The sequence below is a fragment of the Emys orbicularis genome, chromosome 1 (assembly GCF_028017835.1).
Source record: "Emys orbicularis isolate rEmyOrb1 chromosome 1, rEmyOrb1.hap1, whole genome shotgun sequence".
Taxonomy (NCBI): domain Eukaryota; kingdom Metazoa; phylum Chordata; order Testudines; family Emydidae; genus Emys; species Emys orbicularis.
In genome coordinates, this window is record NC_088683.1 from 208,980,325 (window position 1) to 209,004,079 (window position 23,755).

Sequence of the window (23,755 nt, forward strand, 5' to 3'; positions counted from 1 at the left end):
GGTTAAAAACAAAAATATGTTCTCTTTTCATTATAGTAATAAGCCAGAGGGAAATCTAGTTGTTATTAAACCAGTCCACTCAGGAAATATTTTCATCAAACCACCCAGAATTGCCGGCTCAACCACTGTAGCAAATGACATTATTACTGTAGTCTGTGTAATTCAACCTGGTCGTAGATATCAGGTAGCCTAGGATGACATAGCTATGGATACCAGGAAGGCAAAAACTCAGCAACCCTTTTAATCAGTGTAATCAGGTAAGGTAATATTGTGGTATTTGTAAACCTTTTCATGAACCTGTCTGAGAGGAAACTCTCCAAAGGTTAAGTCACAGGTATGCTTGCTTGTTCCATTTATACTAAATAAAGTGGCTGGAGAAAAGCATGTGCCAGAATTCTGGGCTCTGGTGAATGAGCCCCTCAAACCTAGTCAGTTTGGCAAACCAGGCCCTTTACCTGGTTGCATTGCTCTTTGTGAATTTGGTGTGCTCGTTGCTAAATGCACCCACCAGGCATGAGGCAAAGAGCAAACCAAAAGATAGTTCCCAGGATAGATCTGCATTTTAACTATGAAAGAATTCCACCTCCATAATTCTGAAAATTGTGCACTTGAGCCAATGGGAAAATTCCACCTGCTCTAAACTCAGAAGCTCATGGAGCAGCTGAAATGAAAAATCCTGGTCAGAATAACAGTATAGTCATGATCTTGTTTTGATCTTTTTTTGTTTTTGAGGGGGGGGCAGGAGGTTGTGAAGCGAGCCAAAGAGCCATGATGGTATGTATAAGTGAAGGCAGGGCTACTGAGAGACTGTGGCTTCTCCAATGAGAGTGCTAATATTTTAGAGTAGGTTTGTGGCATTTACTAATGATGGGAGAATCTCAAAAGTTTCAGAGGAATCTTATTCAAACTTGGCTCTGCAAGATGGGAGTTGAACTCTTACAAGAAAAGGAGGTTGTACAATATTTCTGATACTTCCTCCTCTTAGCCAGGACAGCTTTGTGACAAGAACAGCTTTTATTACCTTATTTTGGCAGTTCTGCTTCTGATCATTGCAGGAATTAGGAAGCGGAGGCATTTAAAAAAATGAGAAAAAAAGAAAGAAAACTGATCAAAAAGGTTCAGTCTGAGTTCAGTTAGAGGCAGGAGTGAAAGCAGAATTGGCTTGTCTACACATGGAAATGACTAATATTTCTCTTTTTTCCTAGTGTACTGAGCAAGATCATGGGTTTGATCCTCAGCTGCCCTGAGCTCAGCCTCGGAAGACCTGGGTTTGATTCCCCACTATGCCTGAGGGGAGGCTGTTAGGGAACTAGTCACAACTCCCTGATTCTCAGCCACTAGGACCTGGGGTAAGTTAAAATTTCCAGGGTGAGGTATGGAGGCATCTTCAACTGACATAAGGGCCCTCAGGAACCTTACAGCAGTGGAGCATCAGGCATAGCAAAGGTTTGCTTTACCATGCCCTCTCCTGTTCCTTGATAACCCTTTTCCTCTCCCAGCCCCTGATATACACCCTGCCCCCCACCCCTTGTGCCAGGAGGGACATAGCAGTACAGGAGGCAGGGGAGATTCAGTGGAGATTCCCCTCACATGGGGAATTTTTCTGGGCAATCTCTGGCCATTTTAAACTCGCTTTGTAGTGTGTAAACTGGAGAATCTGACATCCTGTCTCTCAGTGCTGCTGGGTCATCAAGGGAATGCTTTAGTTTATCCAGTATATCATTGGTCTTAGTGCTTTATTGCCAAGAGCAGCACAGGCTGGAAGTACAACTTTTCCCATACTGCTTAACCTATGTGCTTTGAACCTGACCTGGAGGGGCTACCTTTAAAGGAGAAATCATATTTCAGCCTCCATGCTCATTCAGTTCTTAGCCTCTTTGATGGGGATGCCAACAAAGGGCCCAGTTGTGGTGCTGGCTCTGTGAGGAGGAAATGTGTCCACTAAGAACCGGGGTCAGACCACCAACTGATTTCACATATGCCACTGAACAACCAATGCATGACAATAGCTCATGCTCACTGACTCATTACTGCCTTGGGGTGCATTTAAAATGATCTGAAAGTGAGAGATTCAGTTCCCTGCAATTAGCAAATTTGCACTGACTATGCATTGTGCTATACTGTGGACATATACTAGGTTAATCTTATTTTGCTACAGTCTATGGCAGGCAGACAAAGACTGCATATATTTCTTGCCTTTCAACCACCCTAAAGTAAAAGTGCAAAGACTAACATGCTATGAAAACAGGATATCAGCTTTTGTCAAAAAGATCACAAGGGGTTTGAGGTTTTTTATCTTAGCAGCCTCTCTCTCTCTCTCTGTCTCTCTCTACTAATTTCTGCCTGTACTGAACATACATTCACAGGAGGAGTGGAAGAGATGGCAGTGGCTGAAACACAACTATATTCGAAGGTCTTGAACAAAGTCAAAAACAGAAGCACCTGCGCTTTACTGGAATCCCTCTTATCTATGGGATTCCCTGCACATATAGCGTGAGTAGTATTTTTAAGTTACTTCAATATATTAAAAAAAAAATCTCATAAAAATTTGAACATAGACAGCTTGCATTTTTAACAGAGAAAACAGACAACTGCTTGACACAGATGTTTCTGTATGTGGATAAGATATCATGCTTTGGGCTTAATTTATAGCATTTTGTGGCGTATTGATCTTATCCTAAAAAGAACCTACTGTGCATCCATTTTTTAATATCTAAATCTAAAAACTATCCACTTTTGGGTTGAGAGATTGTAAAACTTGTTAAACACTTGACGTGCTCAGTTATCTCCCACAGTATTACCAGAAACAAGTCACATTTTTCATTCATCAATTTTGCTGTAACACAGTTAAGTTTAAAGACACCTTTTAGCCTATGCTGGCTTCTACGACACAGCAAAGGCATCTTACCACATGTAGGACATTAGAGACTGGGTTTACTTTTCACAAAACATCATTTTCCTGTTTATAAATATCATATAAAACTATTCAACACAACTGTCATTTTTACTCTTTTTATTCCATAAAGAATTTTTCTCAGTTTAGGATCATGTTAAAAAATTACATGCCAAAGGGGAGAGGGGAAAATAGTATCTCCATGAAAAATACGAAAGCGCCAAATGCTGTCCTCAGTTGTACTGGCAACCCCTGTGAGGGAGCAGTGTTACTGGGGGCAGAATTTGACTCTGCATTAGAGAAAAATGCAGTATTAAGGTCACTTGTTTCCTAAACATCTTCAGATGAGATAAGCACATTTTATGTGAGATTTTCAAAGGGACATGGGGGAATCTAGGGCCTCAACTCAGTGGCAGTTGGGCAGTTTAATTTTCCTATGTGCCTTTGAAAATCTCATCCTTCAAAAATTTACTCCCTTTCCTGCAAATTCTTAACATGTGTGTCTGTGTGAGAGAGAGAGAGAGAGACAGAGTGAAATAAGGATCCATCAATGTGAATTTAAAACTGACTACAATACATCTTCATAACCTGATTTTATATATATATATATATAATATTATTTATATATATATAAAATCAGGTTATGAAGATGTATTGTAGTCAGTTATGAAGATGTATTGTAGTCAGTTTTAAATTCACATTGATGGATCCTTATTTCACTCTGTCTCTCTCTCTCTCTCTCACACAGACACACATGTTAAGAATTTGCAGGAAAGGGAGTAAATTTTTGAAGGATGAGATTTTCAAATATATATGTTGGCTTCTTATTGAAAATAAAACCAACCAGTGAAGCAACTATGTCTGAAAAGGTTCAGTATCAAAAGTATTGAATTAATTTTCTAAAGAGCCCTCTATTTTTGGGTGCCAACTTTAGACACCTTGGGCCTGACTTCAGAGGTACTGAATTCCCATTGCTCCCATTAATGTCAATTGAAATTTTGGGGACACAACTTTTCTGAAAATCTGACTCATGGTCTCTCCCATCAGGCATCCCAAAACTGAGGCACCCCAAATGAGTGGCCAGTTTTGAAAAATTTTGGCTCTGAGGTCTAAATTCTTCAAATCTTCTTTAAAGCACAGTGGTGCTACCTATGGAGTGTATTTGTGCTTTCTAGTGTAAAGGAAACAGTTAGCTAAATAGTCAAAGTGCTGAGCAAGTTTGGATAAAATTTAAAAAGTAGCCTGGATGTTTGCCTAAAATTTGAACTGAACAACTGTCTCAGCTTAGAAACTTTGGTAATTATTTTTAAAACTTTTGCATGTGTTTTCAGTTCCTGATTTCAGCCATTCAGCATTCCTGGCCTGGCCAAAACCAGGTTGTGTTGGAAATATCATAAGATAGCCTGATCTTACATGATTCAGAGCTGCAGTGCCATAATCTCTTTTACACTAAGGCCCCTTTACATCTGAGCAGTTTAAAGGTGCATTAGTGTAAATGGGAACCAGGCAGAATCTCAGCAACACATTAACCCCCAAGTCCAGGCTTATACAGTACTAATTGTTATTAGCATTTCCAGACAGGGATCTGGTAGTTTATTCTTCTTCTAAAACAGTACTTTAAAATATATATATGTAAGAACTCTTCTGCTTTTTCTTTGAGAGAGATTTGTAGACATAGGATCCATTTTTGCATTAAATTGCCTTATTGTCTATGATTTGCTTTGTGGAAGTCATAAGCCAGGATGCCACCATGCATGGTGCTATACAAACACACAAAAACCCCAGTCACTGCCTCAATAAGCTTACAGTCCTAATATGAGCTGAGAGAACTGGTAGATACAGACTGGCACAAGGAAACAATGAGACAGTGCTGATTTGGTATGATAGGCAGAGGTCTCAGCACCCCAGCTGCCTAGCCATTTGTCCATTTTTTATAAGCCTAATGGCAAAGGATAGTTTTAAGGAGGAAAATGAAGGAGAACAATGATTTGGCTTTGTAGATGTTGACCGGGAGCATTCCCAAGAGTTGGAGGTTGCATGGGAGAAAGAACAAAAGCTCGTTTGAAAATTGACGGAGGCTGGCATTGGCAAAGAGAAGGCAGGAGTCGACCTCTTGATAGTGTATGGGAGATGATAGGTAGGGTAGGGATAGCTGGTGAAGGGCCTTGGAAGTGAAAACAAGCTGCTTATGCGTGATGCTATGGAGAAAGGGGAGCCAGTGGAGGGAGGCAAAGAGAGGGGTGACATGGTCAAAGCAACCAATGATCTTCACAGCAGCATTCTGAATGGATATGAGTGGGTAAGACTGCATTTGTCAAGGCCAGAGAGAAGGATGTTGCAGTAATCAAGACACGAGATGATGAGAGCCTGGACGAGAGTGTTAGCGGTGAGGATGGATGAGAAAGGCCATACCTTAGAGATGTTGTGCAGAAAGAATCAGCAAGATTTGCACATAGTTAGGACGTAAGGTCCTAGAGACAGGTCTGAGTCATTCAAAGTTGACACCCAGTTTACTGGCCTGAGTGACAGGAAGGATTGTGGTGGTGTCCACAGTGCTCAAGAAAGAAAGTAGCGGGGAGGGCTTGGGGGGGGGGAAGATTAAGAGTTGTATTTTGGCCATGTTGAGCCTTCAGTAATAAAAGGACACAGCACGTCGTATGTAAGTAATACGTTTAATTATTTATTTACAAATCCACATACAATTTTCTCCCTGGGGCGAGGAAGACAGAAAAAAGTACATGAAACCAGTCACACTGTTTAATGCGCTGCTGGAAGGGGCACAGATATCACAGGGCTGGATGCAGTATAAGAACTTGAACAGAAGGGAATTAAATGTTACAAATTTGGCTTCAAGACCCCAACAGGCAGAAAATCTTGTTTCAAGTGTAGCAAATATTGTCTCTTGGGTGTAGCAAAAGAAACACATGAGTCATAGTGAGTTTTAGCATTGTGGCCAGGCTGAAATGTCCAATTCCTCTGCTGGACTTATTCCCACCTCCCCCACCCCAAGAAACTCAACACTTGGTCTCAAAGATGTGTATGTGCAGGAACATACTGCCCTGATAGAAAAAGATACTGAATTTGGGTATAATTTGGTTCCATAGAACGGTAATTACATATTAGAAATCGACCTGAACCAAAATGCCAGACCTGAACCAAAATCCCTGACCTTGTGGCTCAGATCTGTCTCTCTAATGGGCAGAAACAAAACACTGACTCCTTTGGGAAAATTTGGATCCAGATTTCCAGATCCCAAGTATAAGAGTGTGTGGATCTAAGGTTTTGGTTCTGCCCACTATAGTGTTTGGAGCTGGGATTTTGTTTGGCCCCATCTCTAATAATAATGTGGGCCCATATACCGTACAAATCATGCTTATACAGTGTATTAAGGAAAAGTTTCCAGAACTCAAAGGAGAATTTGCTGTCTTACTGCATCTATTCTTTTCTCCTGGTGAATCCACTTTATTTTCCTTAGGCAAAAAGCTTTGGCTGCTACTGGACACAAGACAGCAGACGAGGCTTCAAAGTGGTAAGAATGAAATAATTTACGGTTCCCCCAGGAGTACTTTCACATGAAACCGAATGAAATGTAGTTGCTTATGGGCTGTTTCCCCACTGGATTTGGATTTAGCAGACTTCATGGTAAAAATGAAATCAAATCTGAGCTCATCTTTATTTTGCTTTATGGAAATAGTTTTATTCGATCATGTTTCTTGTAGGCATAAAATTATTTGCACAGAGTGCAAAGTAAAGTAAGAGCAGAGTTACTGCTTCCTAGACGATGGTTCTATTTTATGGAATGTGAGAGAACATGTGGGTGTGGGGGATGGATACTGTCATGATCACCTAATTTTGACATAGTCAAAGAAGGGAGGATTGTGAGGAATCATAATGTAATAAATGTCTCCAATTTCTCACACCTCCACTTGTGCACAAAAACCTCTCCCTCTCACAGAACTGGATGATGACTATAGATCAGGTATATGCATCCGAAGAAGTGGGTTGTAGCCCACGAAAGCTTATGCTCTAATAAATTTGTTAGTCTCTAAGGTGCCACAAGTACTCCTGTTATTTTTATAGATCAGAGAGGAAAGTTTAGATGCTCAGCCCATGAGGCAAAAGTAGAAAAGGAGGTGTTAAAGATCCGAGAGATTACAATTGTAAAGGAATTTGGAACATGTTAAGTTAAAAGGCATTGACTGGAGGGAACACAACTCCAGGTGGGAAAAGGCTATAAAATCAAGCTGAATGGCTAAGAGTTTGCAGTTTTAAAAAATAAGAATCCAGCATAGGCATGACCATGGGTATTGTCAATTGCTACTCTTGGGTCATCTGAATTTTTTCTCCAGCCTGAGACACTGATGATGGAGTATGGAGATGTTGCTGATGCTGATTTATTTTGCAATTTAAATCCCAGATCTAAGGGTATGTCTACACTATACCCCTACAGCGGCACAGCTCCAACACTGCGGATGTGCCACTGGAGAGTCGTAGTGTAGATGCTTCCTACGTTAATGGAAAGGGGGTTTTCCATTGATGTAGTTATTCCACGTCTCTGAGAGGCAGTAGTTACATTGACAGAAGAATCCTTCTGTCGACCACACAAGGGATTAGTTTGACCCAGCTACAGCATTCAGGCCACAAAATTTTTCACAACCCTGAGTGACGTAGCTAGGTCGATCTAATTTTTAAATGTAGACCAGACCTGAGTCAAATCTCAAACCCATGCTCTCTGCTGATATTTGTGAGACACAGAAGAGATATAAAAGAGCACCCAGCAGCAGCAGTGCCTCCTACGAAGCAACTGATGTTGCTCCAAATGGGGCGATTTAAGGCAAATACAGTTAATCATCCAGATACAAAGGCTTAGAATGAGAACATTGCACAATTGAAATATGCATTATTGTATATTCCTCTTTGTTGTGTTTCCAGCAAGGCTGAGATGACACAAGTTATGACTTTTACTTAGAGTTCATACTACAAGGAAGGTGGTTCTGGATTTTTTGGATCTGGGTCCATGTGTTGCAAAACATGCTGATATGTGGCATGTACTTCTGATATCCAGAGTGGTGATCAAGTGGTGGATTGCATGTTCATCCCAGCACATATCCAGTTCAACATAGGCTAGAAAACAAGCTCCATCAGAAATTATTTCATGCTGTGAATTGAAAAAATCAGAAGCAGATCATGCTGCAATTCCCAAAGCAAAATGAATTGTTACAGATTGGAGCATGACTTATTAATTTCAGTTGATGTGTTTTCTTTTTTGATTGGTTTTTTTGGTGGGGGTGTTTTGTTGTTGTTGTTGTTGTTTTAACTAGAGATGAATAAAAATGCCAATTGTTTTGTGAAGGATTTTTTTTAAACCTATATTTGCAAAATTACCTCCCAATTCCCCCCCCCCCATTTTTTGGTGGTTTCCCCCCCCCCCCCCCCGCCCCTTTTCCTCCCTTTTCCAATCGCAAAATAGAAAATGGGGGAGAAAATCAAACAAACAATACCACAAGTTTTCTGTTTTCAAATACTGAAAATTATGTTTTCATTTTCAAATTTAAAAAAAAATAATGAAAATTTTCATTTAAAAACCAAAAGACTTCATCCTATCAATAAATATCACAAGGGAAAAATTTTTGACGAGCTCTAGTTTTAATCTGTTCTTATTTCATTATGAGTTTCTGCTCATGTAGCAACTGTTTGTTTTTCTTTCTCTGCTTTTATTGTGGATGTCTTCAACAGAGCGATGGAGGAATGTGTACACAATTGTGCCTTAACTTACCCTGTGCGATGCACTCTCAATTTCAGGTTGCACTCTCATTGTAATGATCCTTCTTTGGATGATCCAATCCCTCAGGAATATGCTCTCTATTTATGCCCAACTGGACCCTTGCATGACAAACTGCAGGAATTTTGGAAAGAGAGCAAGAACCAATGTGCAAGAAACAAAGCCCATGAGATTTTCCCACACATAACTCTTTGTGATTTCTTTACGGTAAGAAAGCCTTTAACAATTCCACTGAGCACAAAAAACATGCTAATGTCAAATTCAGATTGAAATCTGGGCTCTCTTGATCATGTATTTTCACTTGCTCTTACAATTATTTTGCACTAATAATTCCTTGCATAATTGTAAAAACTCAGGTGTGATTGTTTTCTATGTGCAAGCAGGAGCACAAATGATAGTGTGCAAAAATTATATGGATGAGGGATTCAATATGCAAAGGTCAGTGTGTTCAAATAAATGCCATGTTTTGAAAATCCAGCAACAGTATCCCATCACAGAGTACGCTGGGACACAGGCTAAGGTAATTGCATTTATTCCCCTCTACATTTACAAATATCAATAAAAATATTCGGATGGTGGATATTGAGGAATGATCAGGCCAACAAATGTTATGGACTGGAAGTAGGGATTAGAGGGAGATTTTTAAGTCTCATGAGAGCAGAGGGGCTGGATTTAGGCATTTTTGAGGTCTGATCATTTAAACTCTATGTATGAATATGTCAGTGCAACTGCATACCTAATCTGTACATGCAGCTAACATGGCTGTGTTTGCGAATCATGTATTTGCATGTGCAAGTGGTCAGTACTATCTCTTTTTGCCTTCTGAGCATGCAAATTAGGCAAGCAGTTGCATATGCAGTGTGCACAAAAAAGCAAACCCTCAGACATATCATCTACTTAACATCCTCTGTGCATTCATTTCTCACTGCTTTTGGATGCTGACTGGAAGAACAGTAGTTGCTCTCAGTTCACTGCTGAGAAAGTTCCACATACTAAAAATAGCTATAGAAAACAAGTTGATTATCTTTGCTTTTTTCCCCTGCTTTGGCTGGTGCTGCATTTGCTCTCCTGCCCATCGTAGCTCACATTCTATACCTTAGTATTGCCATGGAGTAAAAACTTCAAAAGTGTGTAAGTGACTTAGGAGCCTAAATCCTATTTTCAAAAGTACTTTAGAGACAGATTTACATATTTAGGTGCCTACAGATGCAGATAGGTATCCAGGGGGATTTTCAAAAGCTCCTAAGCAGGAAATTCACCTAGATGCTTTTGGCACCAAAATATCTTTGTAATGCCTAAACTACACAGGGGGGTAATTTTGCACTGAATTTTTGTGCACTAACTGCTGCATATTAGATAGTCGCAGTAATTACATACACACAGTCAACTGTTTTCTGTTTCAATATAATTCAGTGTGTTTACACTAGTTGTCTACAATGTCTACATTATCTATGATGTATCTTGTCCTTTGGCAGTTAGTAGCCTAAGTCTAAGGTTATGTCTACACTACACAGCTTTTAGTGACACAGCTATGCTACTACAGCCAAGCCGCTAAAAGGCACACAGTGTAGCTGCTGTTTGTCGGCAGGAGAGAGCTCTCCTGCCGACAAAAAAATTCCGCTCCCGACGAGCAGCAGCAGCTTTGTCGGCAGGAGAGCGCTCCTGCTGACAAAGCTCTGTTCAGATCGGCGCTTTTTGTCGATAAAACTTTTGTCATTCAGGGTTGTTTTTTTAACACCTCTGAATGGCAAAAGTTTTGCCAACGAAGTTCCAGTGTAGACAAAGCCTAACTGAAAATCAGTGGGACTTAAGATCCTAAGTACCTAAGTCAGTTTTGAAAATGAAACTTAGCTTCCTAAATAACTTAGGCACTTTTGAAAATTTGACCTGTGATCAGGGTGTTTTCTGAATCTAAAGATAAAATAATCTAAATAATACGCCCTATGAATATCGAGATATTCTCTACAAAATGAGTCTTAAACAGCGTAATGAGGTGCTGCCTCCCCCCTAAAGGATCAATGTGTACACTTCAGTGGAAGAACGGTATGGGTATCACTAAAACTATATTGATCTGTAAAAGTTTTAGAGACCTTGCATTGCTGGCGAAGTTGCACGTTAGCGTCCTTGCAGCACTTCGCCATTCACTTTGTCAGAGATCTACTGAAGCAATATGGAAAGTGCAGTGATGGAGCAGTTGGACAAACGAATTATATTCATTATAATTTCATACTCTATAATGCTGCTGAGACTACAAAATAAAGAGAACAAGTTTCATAGCAAAATGTCAAACACCGTGGTACTAGTTGGCCATTAATAACATTTTATAGGAAATAAACATTTATTAGTTTGCAATGAATGTAGTGCTCTTGAAAGGTGTCAGATGTAAAAGTCTGAATTAACCACAGAAAGTATGCATAGGCAGCAGCCTTTTCAAGCTTCCACACAATGTATCTCAACCCTGTTCTAGGTGGAATATTTCAAGGGATAAGAAAGTAATTTAATCTCTGTGAATATTCAGTACTTGTTCTTTCTGCTGTGACTGCCAGTCGGAGTGCCAACTAATACCGAACTATGGCAGTGGTTTTAAAGTTTGGATACTGTCCAGTAGGAATTGTTTATGAGGCAGTAGGTGCCACTGATGGTTTGTAATGCATGCTCCCCATATGTTTTCTTTTAGTGTGAAGATCGGAAAGTGGAATTCTTGCATGAAGCCCTAAAGAAAGTTGGTGACAGGTTTTTAAATTTGTTCCCACCTGCCATTTCTCTATCACTACATTCGTCTGTCAGCTACCTTGGTTTCTTCATTAATGATGCCCATGCAAATGTCATCAAAGAGTTTGCTGTGGCTTTTGCTACTGAGGCTTCGATCTTGGCAGGTACCGTCAATCTCAATTGGAAACTGTAGTAATTTAAGTATCTCCTGAATTTCTGATGGGGCTCCAATCAGATTCTGTTGTTCGCTTCATGCAACCATCCTGCCCCAAAGTTTTGAAAAAAATCATGCCTGGGGAAAGTGGGCCCTGCTTTCTTGCTTATTTTACACAGCAGACATAATGTATTAGCCTAAGATATCTCTTCTTCCCAAAAGCCAGATGCATAAAATGGCAGTTAGTAAAAACACTTCATGGTGTTTTTATTATCTTTGAGAAATCTAAGCAAAGCCTTCACTTTGTAACATTCTGTAGGCAATTACTGAGTAGAATTATCTGTAAAATATATATACTGTGTATATCTCTCTATTTAGGCACTTAACTGTGGTCATCTCCATGGTTTCTGAGGCAGGCTTGATGTCTGTTCAGTGTTGCATTGCTAAACAGCAGTTTCAGGTCAAGGGGTTACCTTAGTAGGTGTCATGGGGTTTTTGTAAAAATAAATTAATGCATACATTGGAAGTATTAATGTTCTGAGCCTCCAAAATGGAAAGGGACAGAGAGTATAAAACGTCACCACCCCTAACTTGAAGCCTGGCACATAATTTAGGATAATGGTGAGTTTTATGGTCATGGATGAGGAAAGGAGAAAACAAATGAGTCCAGAAGGCATACATCAACCAAAGCCTTATCATGTCAGATCCTCTAGCTCTATACTTTAGTTACGGCAGTGTGGGAAGGTGATGGGACCCTTTGGCTTTTGGTGATGTTCAGGTTACTATGGTGATGCTGTGAAGAAAGGGAGGCAGGAAGAAAGGGAGGCAGGAAGAAAGATAGGCATCCAAACAGATCTGTAAATGTCTGGAATTCCTGCAATGCCCACATAGACTAGTCAGCTCTCATGGTTTGTTACTGAGTCACAGATTTCCCTTCAGGGACCTGTGCTTCGGAGTGATCCTTGAAAACTGCATGTCTGAGACATGAAATATTGAAATAGAAGTTTACTACATTGATGTCACAGATCAAATCAATAAATATTGCTAAGAATACCAAAGAGTACATTTAAGCATCTGTAAGTGTAATTAAAAAGACAAAAGGCCAAATGCTGGGTCCATCTTACACTGCAATAAGAAGAAGAAGAGGGAAAGGTAGGGATATGTTCAAAGCAAGGTTTCTTATGCTGGGGAAGGGAGAAGAACCGAAGACTCTATGAAATCCACTAAGGACTTTGCAATACAGCTTTGGGATGTGCTTGGATGTTACAGTGATGAGTACTATAGATATCCTTATAATATACAGACAGTAATGGGTGCAATAAGGCTTGATACAAAAGAGGTCGAAGCGGGGATCGATCTGTATATTTGTCTGTCTTAGAGTTTTCCTTAGCACTCATCACATCAGCGTACAAGTGTTCTGCAGATAGGAGCCATGGATTTCCCACCAAGCAATCTCCATAGATCCTGACCTCCTTTCTCCTGCCCCTGGGATAACAGAGGTTACTGCAGGCCTAGGGCTCCAGTCACTCAGTACTGCTCCTGTATGAGGAAGGGAAAGAGATAGCTGGAACCCTTAACCCCAAAACTATCTCCTCATGGGAGGGTGAAAGGTGGGCTGTGGGGGGGGGGGGGGCCTGTTTCAAAGCCATTATCTAAGCAACCTCTTCTTGACCATGTGTCCCATTCATTCTCTCCAAGCTGTAATGCCATCTCCTCCTCACACTCAGTCAGCTTGCTACCCTAACTGGGAGGCACTGCTTCCCCATATGCAGGGGTGCTGGAACAATTTATATAATGGGGTGCTAAGAGCCATTGATCCAAACTGTAAACCCTGTATATGATGGAAACCACTTCAAGCCTGGGGGTGCAGCAGCACCCCCAGCATCCCTAGGTCCAGCACCTATGCCCAGATGTCATCTTCCAGCACTCTATTTCTACGTTTGGCAGTCAGGACAGTTGCAGGGAAAGGAGAGGAGTCAAGTGTGCAAAGGAGTTTGTGGTGGGGCCATGAGGCCATGGAGCGTAGGCACTATGCAGCTGCATCAGAGAGAGAGAGAGAGAGAACACCTCTCTCAGGGTCTATGGAGTTATATTTAACTGCAGAGCCTGAGTGGACTGCGCACCAGCTGATGGCTTAACACCAGGATTTGGTTGATGGTATTTTCATTTCTGAGAAGTAATATTTTGTAGAAGAAAATAAGGGAGTATTCATTGGTGAACCAGAAAGAATGAAATATTTTTTTTTTTTTAGAGCAAGGGTGAACTATGCACATCACCAGATTAAGAATGTTCACTTGGAAATAGTGTAATAGTCTGAAAGTTTGCCTTTGATTACTACATTGTTTCATATACTGCGCAGAAGTCTGTGGAATAAAATTCTGCATCATGGTGCTAAATAAACAGCCTAGATAAACTTCACCTCATTTTGTGACCTTGTAGGATGATTATTTTATTCCTAGATTGCCGCGTGAAACCCATCACAAAGCAGCTGCACCTTACCCTGGCTCATAAGTTTTATCCTCACCATCAAAAGACTTTGGAACAATTGGCCAAATCTATCAACCTGGGACAGAGCTGCCTGTGGACAGCTGCTCTGTATTCTAGAGATATGCGCTTTGTAAATTACCAGGTACAGCATTCAACATTACTGAGTCTTCTGTAGTCATGTATTTAAAAGCAGATTTGTTTTTTATTCATGAAAGAAATATGCGTGCATAACTCATAGTTTCAGTATACATTACAGTGCAGGGTGCTTCTTTTGGCTGAAAAATTGTATTCTCCAATCAGTGGAAGATAACTGTGTGACATTGTATGGCTGTTGATATGCAGACCAATCAGATCTAATTCCAAACTCAAACAGGAAAACTTAATTTTAGACTATTATGGAGTGTGAACATAAGAAGACAGAAAATAAGCAAGAAATATTTGAAAGTACCAGCATTCTTCCAGGCAGATCACTGCATAACAGTAAAAACATAAGTTAGTTGACTGTACCTACCTTGGAAAAACCTGTAAGGGCTGAATACCCTAATGTAGAGCATGACTATATCCCTGATGATTTTCTGCTCAAAGGATTCTTGATTAAAATTGGTCAACATTTTTCAACTTTTCAATGAAGTTTTTTCATTAAAAAGTTTAAACTTTTTCATGACATTTTCACCATTTTTCAACCAGATCAGTACAGCATATTATTATTTGAATTACGGTAGCATCTCAGAGCCCTAGTCAAGGACCAGGACCCTATTGTGCTAGGCGCTGTACAACCCAAGCACAAAGACAGTCCCTGCCCCACAGATCTTACAATCTAAGTATAAGACAAGAGATGATAGCCCAGAGTGCAATACTATGAAACTTACAGTGTGTTTTTTTTTATATGCCAGATAATTGTAAATTATGGAAAACATACCTACAAATATTTCTATCTTTTTAAAACTATTCTACACTTGTTACAGAAAATAAGATTTTTATGAACAACAAATGTCTATTTTTATATATATTATAAGAGTCCACTACACTCTTTTTCTCTATGATAAAGAAAAATGTCATTAAAGAATAAGCTACAGTATAAAAAAAATAGAGAAACAATTTATGGCTCACAGTTAAGCAGCTCTTCTCTGAAATGCTCCATCACTTATAACATTAATGTTCTGGAAATAAGACCTGACATGCATTTGAAGACGTTTCCTTTTTTAATCCCCCACCAGATCTTGCAAGCACTCTTCCAATACAAGCCTCAGAACATTGATGAGCTAATGCTGAATACTGGAGATTTGATATATGTTGACCGATCACAACAATCCGATGTTAGTGATGGCTGGGTGATTGGTACCTCGCACCGGACTGGCTGCAGAGGATTTCTTCCTGAAAATTACACAGAAAAAGCCAATGAGTCAGATACTTGGGTTAAACACAGGTTAGTAAAACTCCCCTCCGTAATTTCCGGCGATGTACCTACATAGTACTGTTCTGTATTCACTCCCTTGTATACTATAACACAGTGATTGAGGTCTTTTGACCCACCCTGTTGGTAGGTATTGGAACCCTGCAAAGATGCTGATTGATTCTTGCTGACCCATTACAGGAAATGGGTGCCTTAACACTACCTGGGAAATAAGGAGGTGAGAGTGGTTCTCTGGGCAGAGCTGGCTTAGGGTCTGATACACAACATAGCATGCAGTGTACACATTTATAGTGTAGTGGCATCCACAATTACACAGATTAAGCAAGTGAGCATCAACAGTCCTCAAGGAGGAAACAGGAGAAGGGGGGTTGGGGAGGGGGAAGGTTTGAGCTTGGAATTTATGTCATGCTGTCATTAGTTTATTGCATCTGACAAAGTGGGTATTCACCCATGAAAGCTTATGCTCCAATACTTCTGTTAGTCTATAAGGTGCCACAGGACTCTTTGTCGCTTTTTATTAGTTTATTTGTAATTAAGCCAAGCTGCAGGAAGTTTAATTTTGACCCTATACAGCATGTGGATGAGTTGTGGAGCTCTCTTTTCCTTCCTTTTCTTTTTTCTACTCTTGTTTTCTCTTAGTTCTCTCTCTCATGCCATTCACTATATCCCACCTCTGCCTCCATAACTTAACAAAACAAAGACAAACAAACAAACAGAACTAGAGACCAGGCCTATCTTCACATTGTGTGTGGGATGCCTCCTTTCCCCCATATTTCACCTTCGTTTTTGATCTTTAATTTTCTTCAGAGCAAGAACTATGTCGGCTTATATGTTTTGAAAACATCTAGGATATTTTGGTTACTATCTCAATCTAAATTCATACATAATAACTGTACATTGTACAACACTTAAATATAGATGACACGAGACCTCATAAGGAAGGAAATGAAAATTTAAGGCATCCGACAGTACCTACCTTCTACTCTTCCACCCAAGGAGAGACTCCTCCTTTCTAGAATAACTATCGTGCGTCACAGATATTGCATCACAGCCTTAAATCTGCCGCAGTAAGGATGTCAGCCTTCCAGTTCCCCCTTTCCTAAAATCTCCACAACACACAAACACATCAGACTCCCTCATACACACACATACCCCAGTATTGCTTCTACACAGTTTAGTGAAAACACGTACACACAAAGCCTTAGCTGATACACACCATAGTGTTCTTGTGTCTGAATTTCCCTGGTTTTTTAATGTTAGAAAGGATCTCCAACATCGTAGTGGCTCCGGGACACTTTCAAAGAGACCCTGTTTTTCATGAAACGGGAGCCACAGCTAGATGGTGAAGAAAAAATTTAATGTTACTAGCCAGTGACTGAAGCACTGGGGAGGGAGGGTTGGAGGGGGTGAGGTTAAGATTTTATTAACGACCATAGGAAATGAAAACCTATTTTTAAAAAAATGAAAACTGAGATTCAAGGGAATTCCTTTGAAGTAAAAAATATTTGTCAACTAACATTGTGATGGAGAAAAAACATTATGATGAATATTTTCCATAAATCAAAAATAAATAATAAACTTTACAAGTAACCACTCTCTTCGATGCTGTTATAATGTACAAGTGGGCCAATGTTCAAGCGCCAAAAATCAGTAATAAGTTTGGCAAGAGATATCTGAAAAATTGAGACACAAAATCTAAACTTTCTTAAATGGCTGATATTTAATTAATTATAACTCAAACTAATTAACATTTTAAAAATTCATAGAAAACTTTATATCACTGAACAGATTACGTACTGGAAGTTTGGTGAAGGTGTACTGTATCCTTCATATAAAACAAAGAGGCTGAATCCCTGCTTTAAGTGGAAAAAAAAGAACCCATCCTTAACCGTGGTGGCACTATTACATCTCCATAATAATAATAATTTAGGTACCTAATAGTTTCACTGAATCTGCATGAATGACTTTAAATTATCAGTTTCAAATACATTTATATTTATATGAAATTCAAAATGTTATTGTACAGGAAGGTCTGGCAGGATATCTTAGAATTGGTTTTTGTGACATGGACCGAATGCTAGTAGAAAACAAAATCCAGGTTCTTTCATGCTGTCTTCATTCAGCATATTATAAGATGGAGAAATCCATAGAGACCCCATGCATAGAAAAATGTTGGAGATTCTATAGCTGAAGTTCTCATGTGAACACATCTTTTGGAGCTATTAAAATATAGACAAGGATCATCTTTCAGGAATTTCTGCTAGCAAATCTTAGGTTAGAGGGGGAACACACCCTGAAGAATGCTCACTAGAGCTGTGCCCTCCAGCCGCCCTGGTTTGACCCCTCAAACTGCAGGGTCTCTAGCATGCAGAATTTTTGCATGAGGGCTTCCATGGACTTCAGGGCAGGGGACAAATATGCACTGGAACTGTAAAGTCTCCCACTTCCATGCTCCCTGTTGCATTTACTCACCAGAGTTCCCCTGTGCCTGTGTCACAGAAGAGGAGTGTCTGTCCTATCAATTCGAGAGTTCATGAGTCTCTTTCATGAGTGCAGAGACCAATTTGTGTCTTATACATAAGTGATTGTTGCTCAGTTATAGTCACTCTACACTGAAATTTGGCATTCAAAGCCTCAACCCAGGAACACTTTTCATACCAAATTTGGCGTGAGTTATTTTTAGAGGGCTTAGGAACAATAAAATAAAAGGATTGTGGCTGCAGATGTTTTTGGTCCCTGTGTAACTTAAAAATCTTAGTGAATTTTAGAAGAAAATATTCTGCAATACAGATCGGCCCCTTGGCCTATGTTCTGCTTATTGCATCTTCTTTCCTCTTGTTTTTCATTGTTAGAGGTTACAGTAATAATTAGAAATGAGGAAATGTGGAGGCTGCTTCCCCACATAGGTGCCACCTTGATCTTGATGATTTTACCTCATTTCAAAAGCATCTGCCTCTGTGCTGCATTTTGCTCTGTAGTTGCAAGCTCTGCAGATGGTATTTATAGATAAGAGCTTAGCTTTCTACACAAAAAGCTGCAAAACAGTCCTTGCTGTATCCTTGAAGGGAGGGAGCTAACTGTGTATCATTTCCTGTTTGACACATTTCAGAGGGTTTACACGCTCTCCTTGCCATTAATTAATATCTGTTTAACATTATATGGACAGTTCGTAGGTCAGAAACAGCATGGTATGGTAAGTGTATAAAATAATTTGGCACAGGAAGCATACCCATGGACTAAGAACTCACTTATGTCCCTCCTGGAGCTACACAGTCCTTAGATCTGACTATGTAGGAAAAGCAGGTCTACTCACCTACTTGTTCCACCCGGGGCAGGTGGGTGGGGTGGGATGAAGCCTTAACCCCACCACCCTTCACTCAATGGCCAAGTAGCTGAGCCAGCATGTGGGGGACATGAGCTCTAGTAATTTGGCGCTGGTGTAGACCAGCAGTAAATTACTATTCACCAGGAGAAAGGAGGAAGTAGGAGGAGATTTTTTGTATTAGATAGGTGTCTCTTCAGGAAGCACAATCCTCCTGCAGTTATTCCTGAGGTGTGCAGCTTAGGGCTTGTCTACATGGCAAGTTACTGTGCGGCAAGCCAGGGTGTGATTCTGCCGCGCACTAGCTTGCTGTACAGTATTGTCCTGTCTGGACACTGCTATAGTGCACTGAAAGCCCCAGAGTGCAGTTCGGCTTAACCCACTGTTCATGTGGTTGCCTGAATCACAAACTAGCTGACTGGAAGGTTTGGTACAGATCTGGCTTTACTGTAATTTGTGAGTCAAATTTTTTCAACATTCATTCCTTGTACTGAGACTGCAGCTAAAAATATATACATATGGCCCAGATCATCACATCATTGCATAGTCTATTGGCCTATTTATTCAAGGGAGCAGATTTTTTTAAAATATACATGTTTTGGGGATTTCAAGTATTAGAAAAGCGTAAAAGTGCATCTTCTGAAGTCTCCTTGGTTGGCACATTATTATCGCATCCCTTCCATGGGGCAAAATTGCAATGTTAGGCTGAATATTGGGGTGAGCCTTAGAACCATATAGAGCCTGATCCAGTACTGAAGTCAGTGGAAGTGTTCTCATTGACTTCAGGAGGTGCAGAATGTGCTGCCTTCCCACCCGCCACATGCCTGTACCAGTTCACAAGATTACAGAGGTGGACATGTGGAAGCTGCTACTTTAACCTTCATTGAATGCATATGGTATGACAGTGTTGTTATTGTTATGCTGAGAGGTACTGGTGACTGCATCATTCAGAAACCTCTTTGAGATTGGGTATGAATGCCCCCCTTTTTGAATGTAACTGTCAGGATGAGTTAATGAGAAGCCTCCCAACACAGGCCATGTCTACAACACTGCAGCTGTGTCGCTGTAGCACCAGAATGTAGCTGCTTCCTACATTGACAGGAGGGGTTTTTCCATTGATGTAGTTAATCCACCTCTCTGAGAAGTGATAGCTAGATCAGTGGAAGAATTCTCCCATTGACTTAGCAATGTCTACACCGGGGGTGGGGGGCTAGTTCAAACTTACTGTGGTCCTCCAGGTGCAAAATTTTTCAGTCATGAGTGACATAATTAAGTTGATCTAATTTTTAAGTGTAGACCAGGTCTAAGATAAATGGGGGTTGTGAACCTGCCCAGGAGTTTGGAGTGAGAGGACAGAAGGGGTTTGCTGAGTATTGTTTGTGTTGTGCGTATGAGGGGAGGGAGAACAAACAGAACAGAAGGAGAGGCAGAGGCAAAAAGCAAGAAAGCCAAGTAGTAGCGAGTGAGTACAGTGTGACCCAGATAAAGAGAGCTTTGGGGTCTGTTGGCTGAAGAGGCTTGGGGATATAAACTAAGAAACAGCTCCTTTTGTTCTTGGTTTCTCCTGTGTTCAGAGAAGTAGGACTTTGTACATTCCTTGTACATAAACAAGACTGCATCAAAGAAAATACTAGACTCCATCAATTCTACTTTGAGCTGGAACATGGCCAGGGCCCTGAATTTTGACTAGTCACATGGGACAAAAAGGGACAATAGTAGTAGGATCCAGTTTCCAAGGATACCGATTATGGTATTCCTGTTGAACCAAGTTGGAACAAATAATGGAGATACAGTACCTACAGAAATCGGAAATGGCTACTACGAATTAAAACAAGGCCTAAAACAAGAGCTGGAGATTTCCTAGAAAGGGCTTAGAGAAAATTTGCAGGTTGAGATAAGAACCTTGTTGGAGGAGCAACTACAAAGTGCCCAGACAGATTGGGAAACATGCTTAGGCTGGAATGGTAAAATGGCTTGATGAGGTGACCAACAGTCTGACTGCCATACACCAGAAGTTTTTCCACAAAATAGTGCAGATCAAACAGGCTTTGGTCAATTTGGAACTTGCTAACTGAGATGAATTGCAGCAAGGACTTAAGGAGTTGAAAATTCGGCTCCAGAAGGAAATCTAAATATCACAGACCACAGTGACAGGCAGCCATCTGGATGAGGAATTGAGCCAGCCAGAGGACTTGAGTAAGACCACATATTTGCAACAGATTTCTACCCCGTTTGTAGTCTACAGAGGCCCAGAGGGGAGAGTTCAGCCTGTCCCAGGTCAAATAATGCAAAAGGGAGGGGGAAATTCCCTAGGACACTTATTTGGCTCAGTTCAACATTATAGCTCAAATCAATGGCTGGGCAGATGGACAGAAAAGGGAGGATACTAGCAGCCAATGTGGGTGACTCAGGTCTGAAAGTGCTGCAGAACTTACCTGCAGAAAAGAGACAGAGTTATCCAGACCTGGTACAAGCCCTGGTCATGTAGTTTGGAGCTAGCCATCAATCTGAGCTGGCCAGAATGCAGCTAAGAGGTAGAAAGAGAGAAGAAACCCCATCTGGCAGAGGACCTGCAGAGGCTTGTGCTCCTAGCATACCCAGATAGCAATGTGGCCTTCCAGGATACATTGGTGATGGACGAATTTATAGATGCTCAGCTGGAGTTGGACTTGCAGATCAAGATCAGTGAAAGGAGACCAAAGACGCTCTGAGAGCTGGTGGAATTTGCCACGGAACTTGAACATTTCTTTGCAGCAATGCACCAGTAGAGGAAACAGCTGATAGTGGGGAAGATGGAAGTTGAATGCCAAGGGCCCTGTAAGTACCATTCTGTGTCTAATATATATGATGAAAGAGGGGTTTCTATTCTGGTTCATGACTGTATTGAACTATTAGAAAAACTGATCAGTTTGGTTTGTAAAGAAGGGAAATTGGCAATAATACAAAAATTAAAGGAAACAATCGGTTAAATGCTGATACTGATAAATGCTGACAAAATTGGCCACCAAAAAGGACTTTTAAAAATTTTATGCAGGCCAAGACAGGCTGTCACCAGTGTGTAGTGAAAGCCTCTCTCTCAGTTCAGGAAATGGTGGAGCACCAAGCTGAAGGGGCAACAGTTGGTGGAGGTACAAGCGTCAGCCCCACAGTTTTAGCTTCAATCTGCACAGTTGAACAAACATGGGGGTTTGGCTATTGAGTGTGTAAAAGGATCTGCAAAATGCACAGTGGTGATTGACACTGGCTCAAATATAATAGTTATTAAACCAGACCTGTTAAAAAAGCTAGAGACCAGGGGATCCATAACTGAACCCCCTACTTGGTCTCAAATGGAGACAGTGACTGAGGCAATGAAACCTATCCAAAAACTGGGAAAACTGGGTTTGAAGATTGGACCCCTGGAATTCGAGCCAGAAGTCTGGGTGGCTGAAATAGTGGCTGAGCTAATTGGATTTGAGCTTGGCTTGGATTTGATTATGGCTAATAACTGCATAATCAGTGCCAAGAAAGGTGTCTTACAAATTCAGTCTGTGGATGTTCCCTTTAAAAATGAGACAAATGGTTTGGAGGCTGTTTGTTTGCAGTGAACAAATTGGCCTGCCCCGGGGGTCAGAAACCATTGTATCAGCTACACACTGTGGTAGCTTTGTAGCACAAGAAAGATAGGGAGTCGTTGAAATCTATTTTGAGACCCAGCATCTTGGGGGGAATCTTAGCTGCTAATGCTCCTGTGAATCTGAAAGAAGAACTGATCCCCGTTTGCTTGCTGAGTGCTTCCGACAAGCAGCAAATAGCAAAACACGGAAACCATTTCAGTGGACAGCAGGGTGAGCTTTAGCATTGTCACAGCTGAAAAAGGCTGTTGGGACTTTCATATTGGACACAGATGCTAATGCTTACTGTTCGGGGGGAAGGGGTAGAATTTCAGGTTGGCTGCCCTGCCCCCTCTCCTTTTGAATCTGAGAATGTAGCTGTGGAAGTTGAGGCTGGAGCCTGGTCTACATTTAATAGTTAGGTCGACATAGCTGTGGTGCTCAGGGGTGTGAAAAATTGACACCCCTGAGCGCCATAGCTATGACAATCTAACCCCTGGTATAGATGCAAAGTAGGTCAACAGAAGAATGCATCCATTGGCCTAGCTACCATTGTTCAGGGAGGTGGAGTTTCTATGGCAATGGAAAAACCTCGTCTCTCACTGTAGGAAGCATCTGCACTTTGGCACTACAGCGGCATAGCCTTGCTCAGGACTGGCCCTAGACCAAATGGTGCCCCAGGGAAGGAGCGTCTTTGGTGCTTTCCCCCCGACCTCCATTTGTTAAACTTTTGAATATCTTATTTGTTATTGTATTTGTAGCCCATTTCACAACTTGGATGCACGATTTGCATGCATGCTTTATCCCTGTCATATAAGATGATAAATGTGCATGGTAGAATCTGTAAATCTGTATTTATTCATGCCATATATAACCAAATAAAAAAAACATTTCCTCTATATTTATAGAAACTTTTTAATTCTAAGAATAACTGAAATGTAATAACATCAAGAAATTGAACTGTGCACCAACACTGGGTGAACCACTATTAAATCGTGTTACAGTAGGTGACAGTCTTAGAATTTAACCCTAGCCCTTTAGTTTAAAAGGTCGCTTTTCTCACCTTTGCCCCTGTGAACTGAAGCACAGCTTCAGAGAGATCCAAAGATTGTCCAATGGCATTTTCAAGCAATAAAATAGCAAGCAATGTCAGTCTCTCATCGGCCATCGTCGCATGAAGACATGTTTTAATGAACCTGAGCTTTGAAAAGTAGCGCTCGCCACTCACGACTGTGAACGGCAGCACAAGCAGAATCCTCAAAGCCATCCACACATTAGGAAAAGTTTCCTTCAGCTTTGCATCATGAATGAATTGGAGAACTTTGAATGGAGAGTGTTTCCTGGGTGGCAAAATGTAATGAATGTTGTCTAATTTGACATACAAGTCTTTAATCATTG

General features: G+C 40.7%; 1 protein-coding gene across 1 annotated transcript in view; it reads left to right on the forward strand.

Moving 5' to 3' along the window:
- The first annotated feature begins 2,380 nt into the window (after nt 1–2,380).
- Nucleotides 2,381–23,755, forward strand: part of UBASH3A (ubiquitin associated and SH3 domain containing A) — a 37,783-nt gene continuing 16,408 nt past the window's right edge. Inside the window, exons 1-6 of the mRNA XM_065419177.1 lie at nt 2,381–2,493; nt 6,369–6,422; nt 8,696–8,882; nt 11,353–11,551; nt 14,001–14,170; nt 15,246–15,454. Coding sequence (XP_065275249.1) covers nt 2,381–2,493; nt 6,369–6,422; nt 8,696–8,882; nt 11,353–11,551; nt 14,001–14,170; nt 15,246–15,454 — 932 coding nt within the window. The remainder of the gene's footprint in view (nt 2,494–6,368; nt 6,423–8,695; nt 8,883–11,352; nt 11,552–14,000; nt 14,171–15,245; nt 15,455–23,755) is intronic.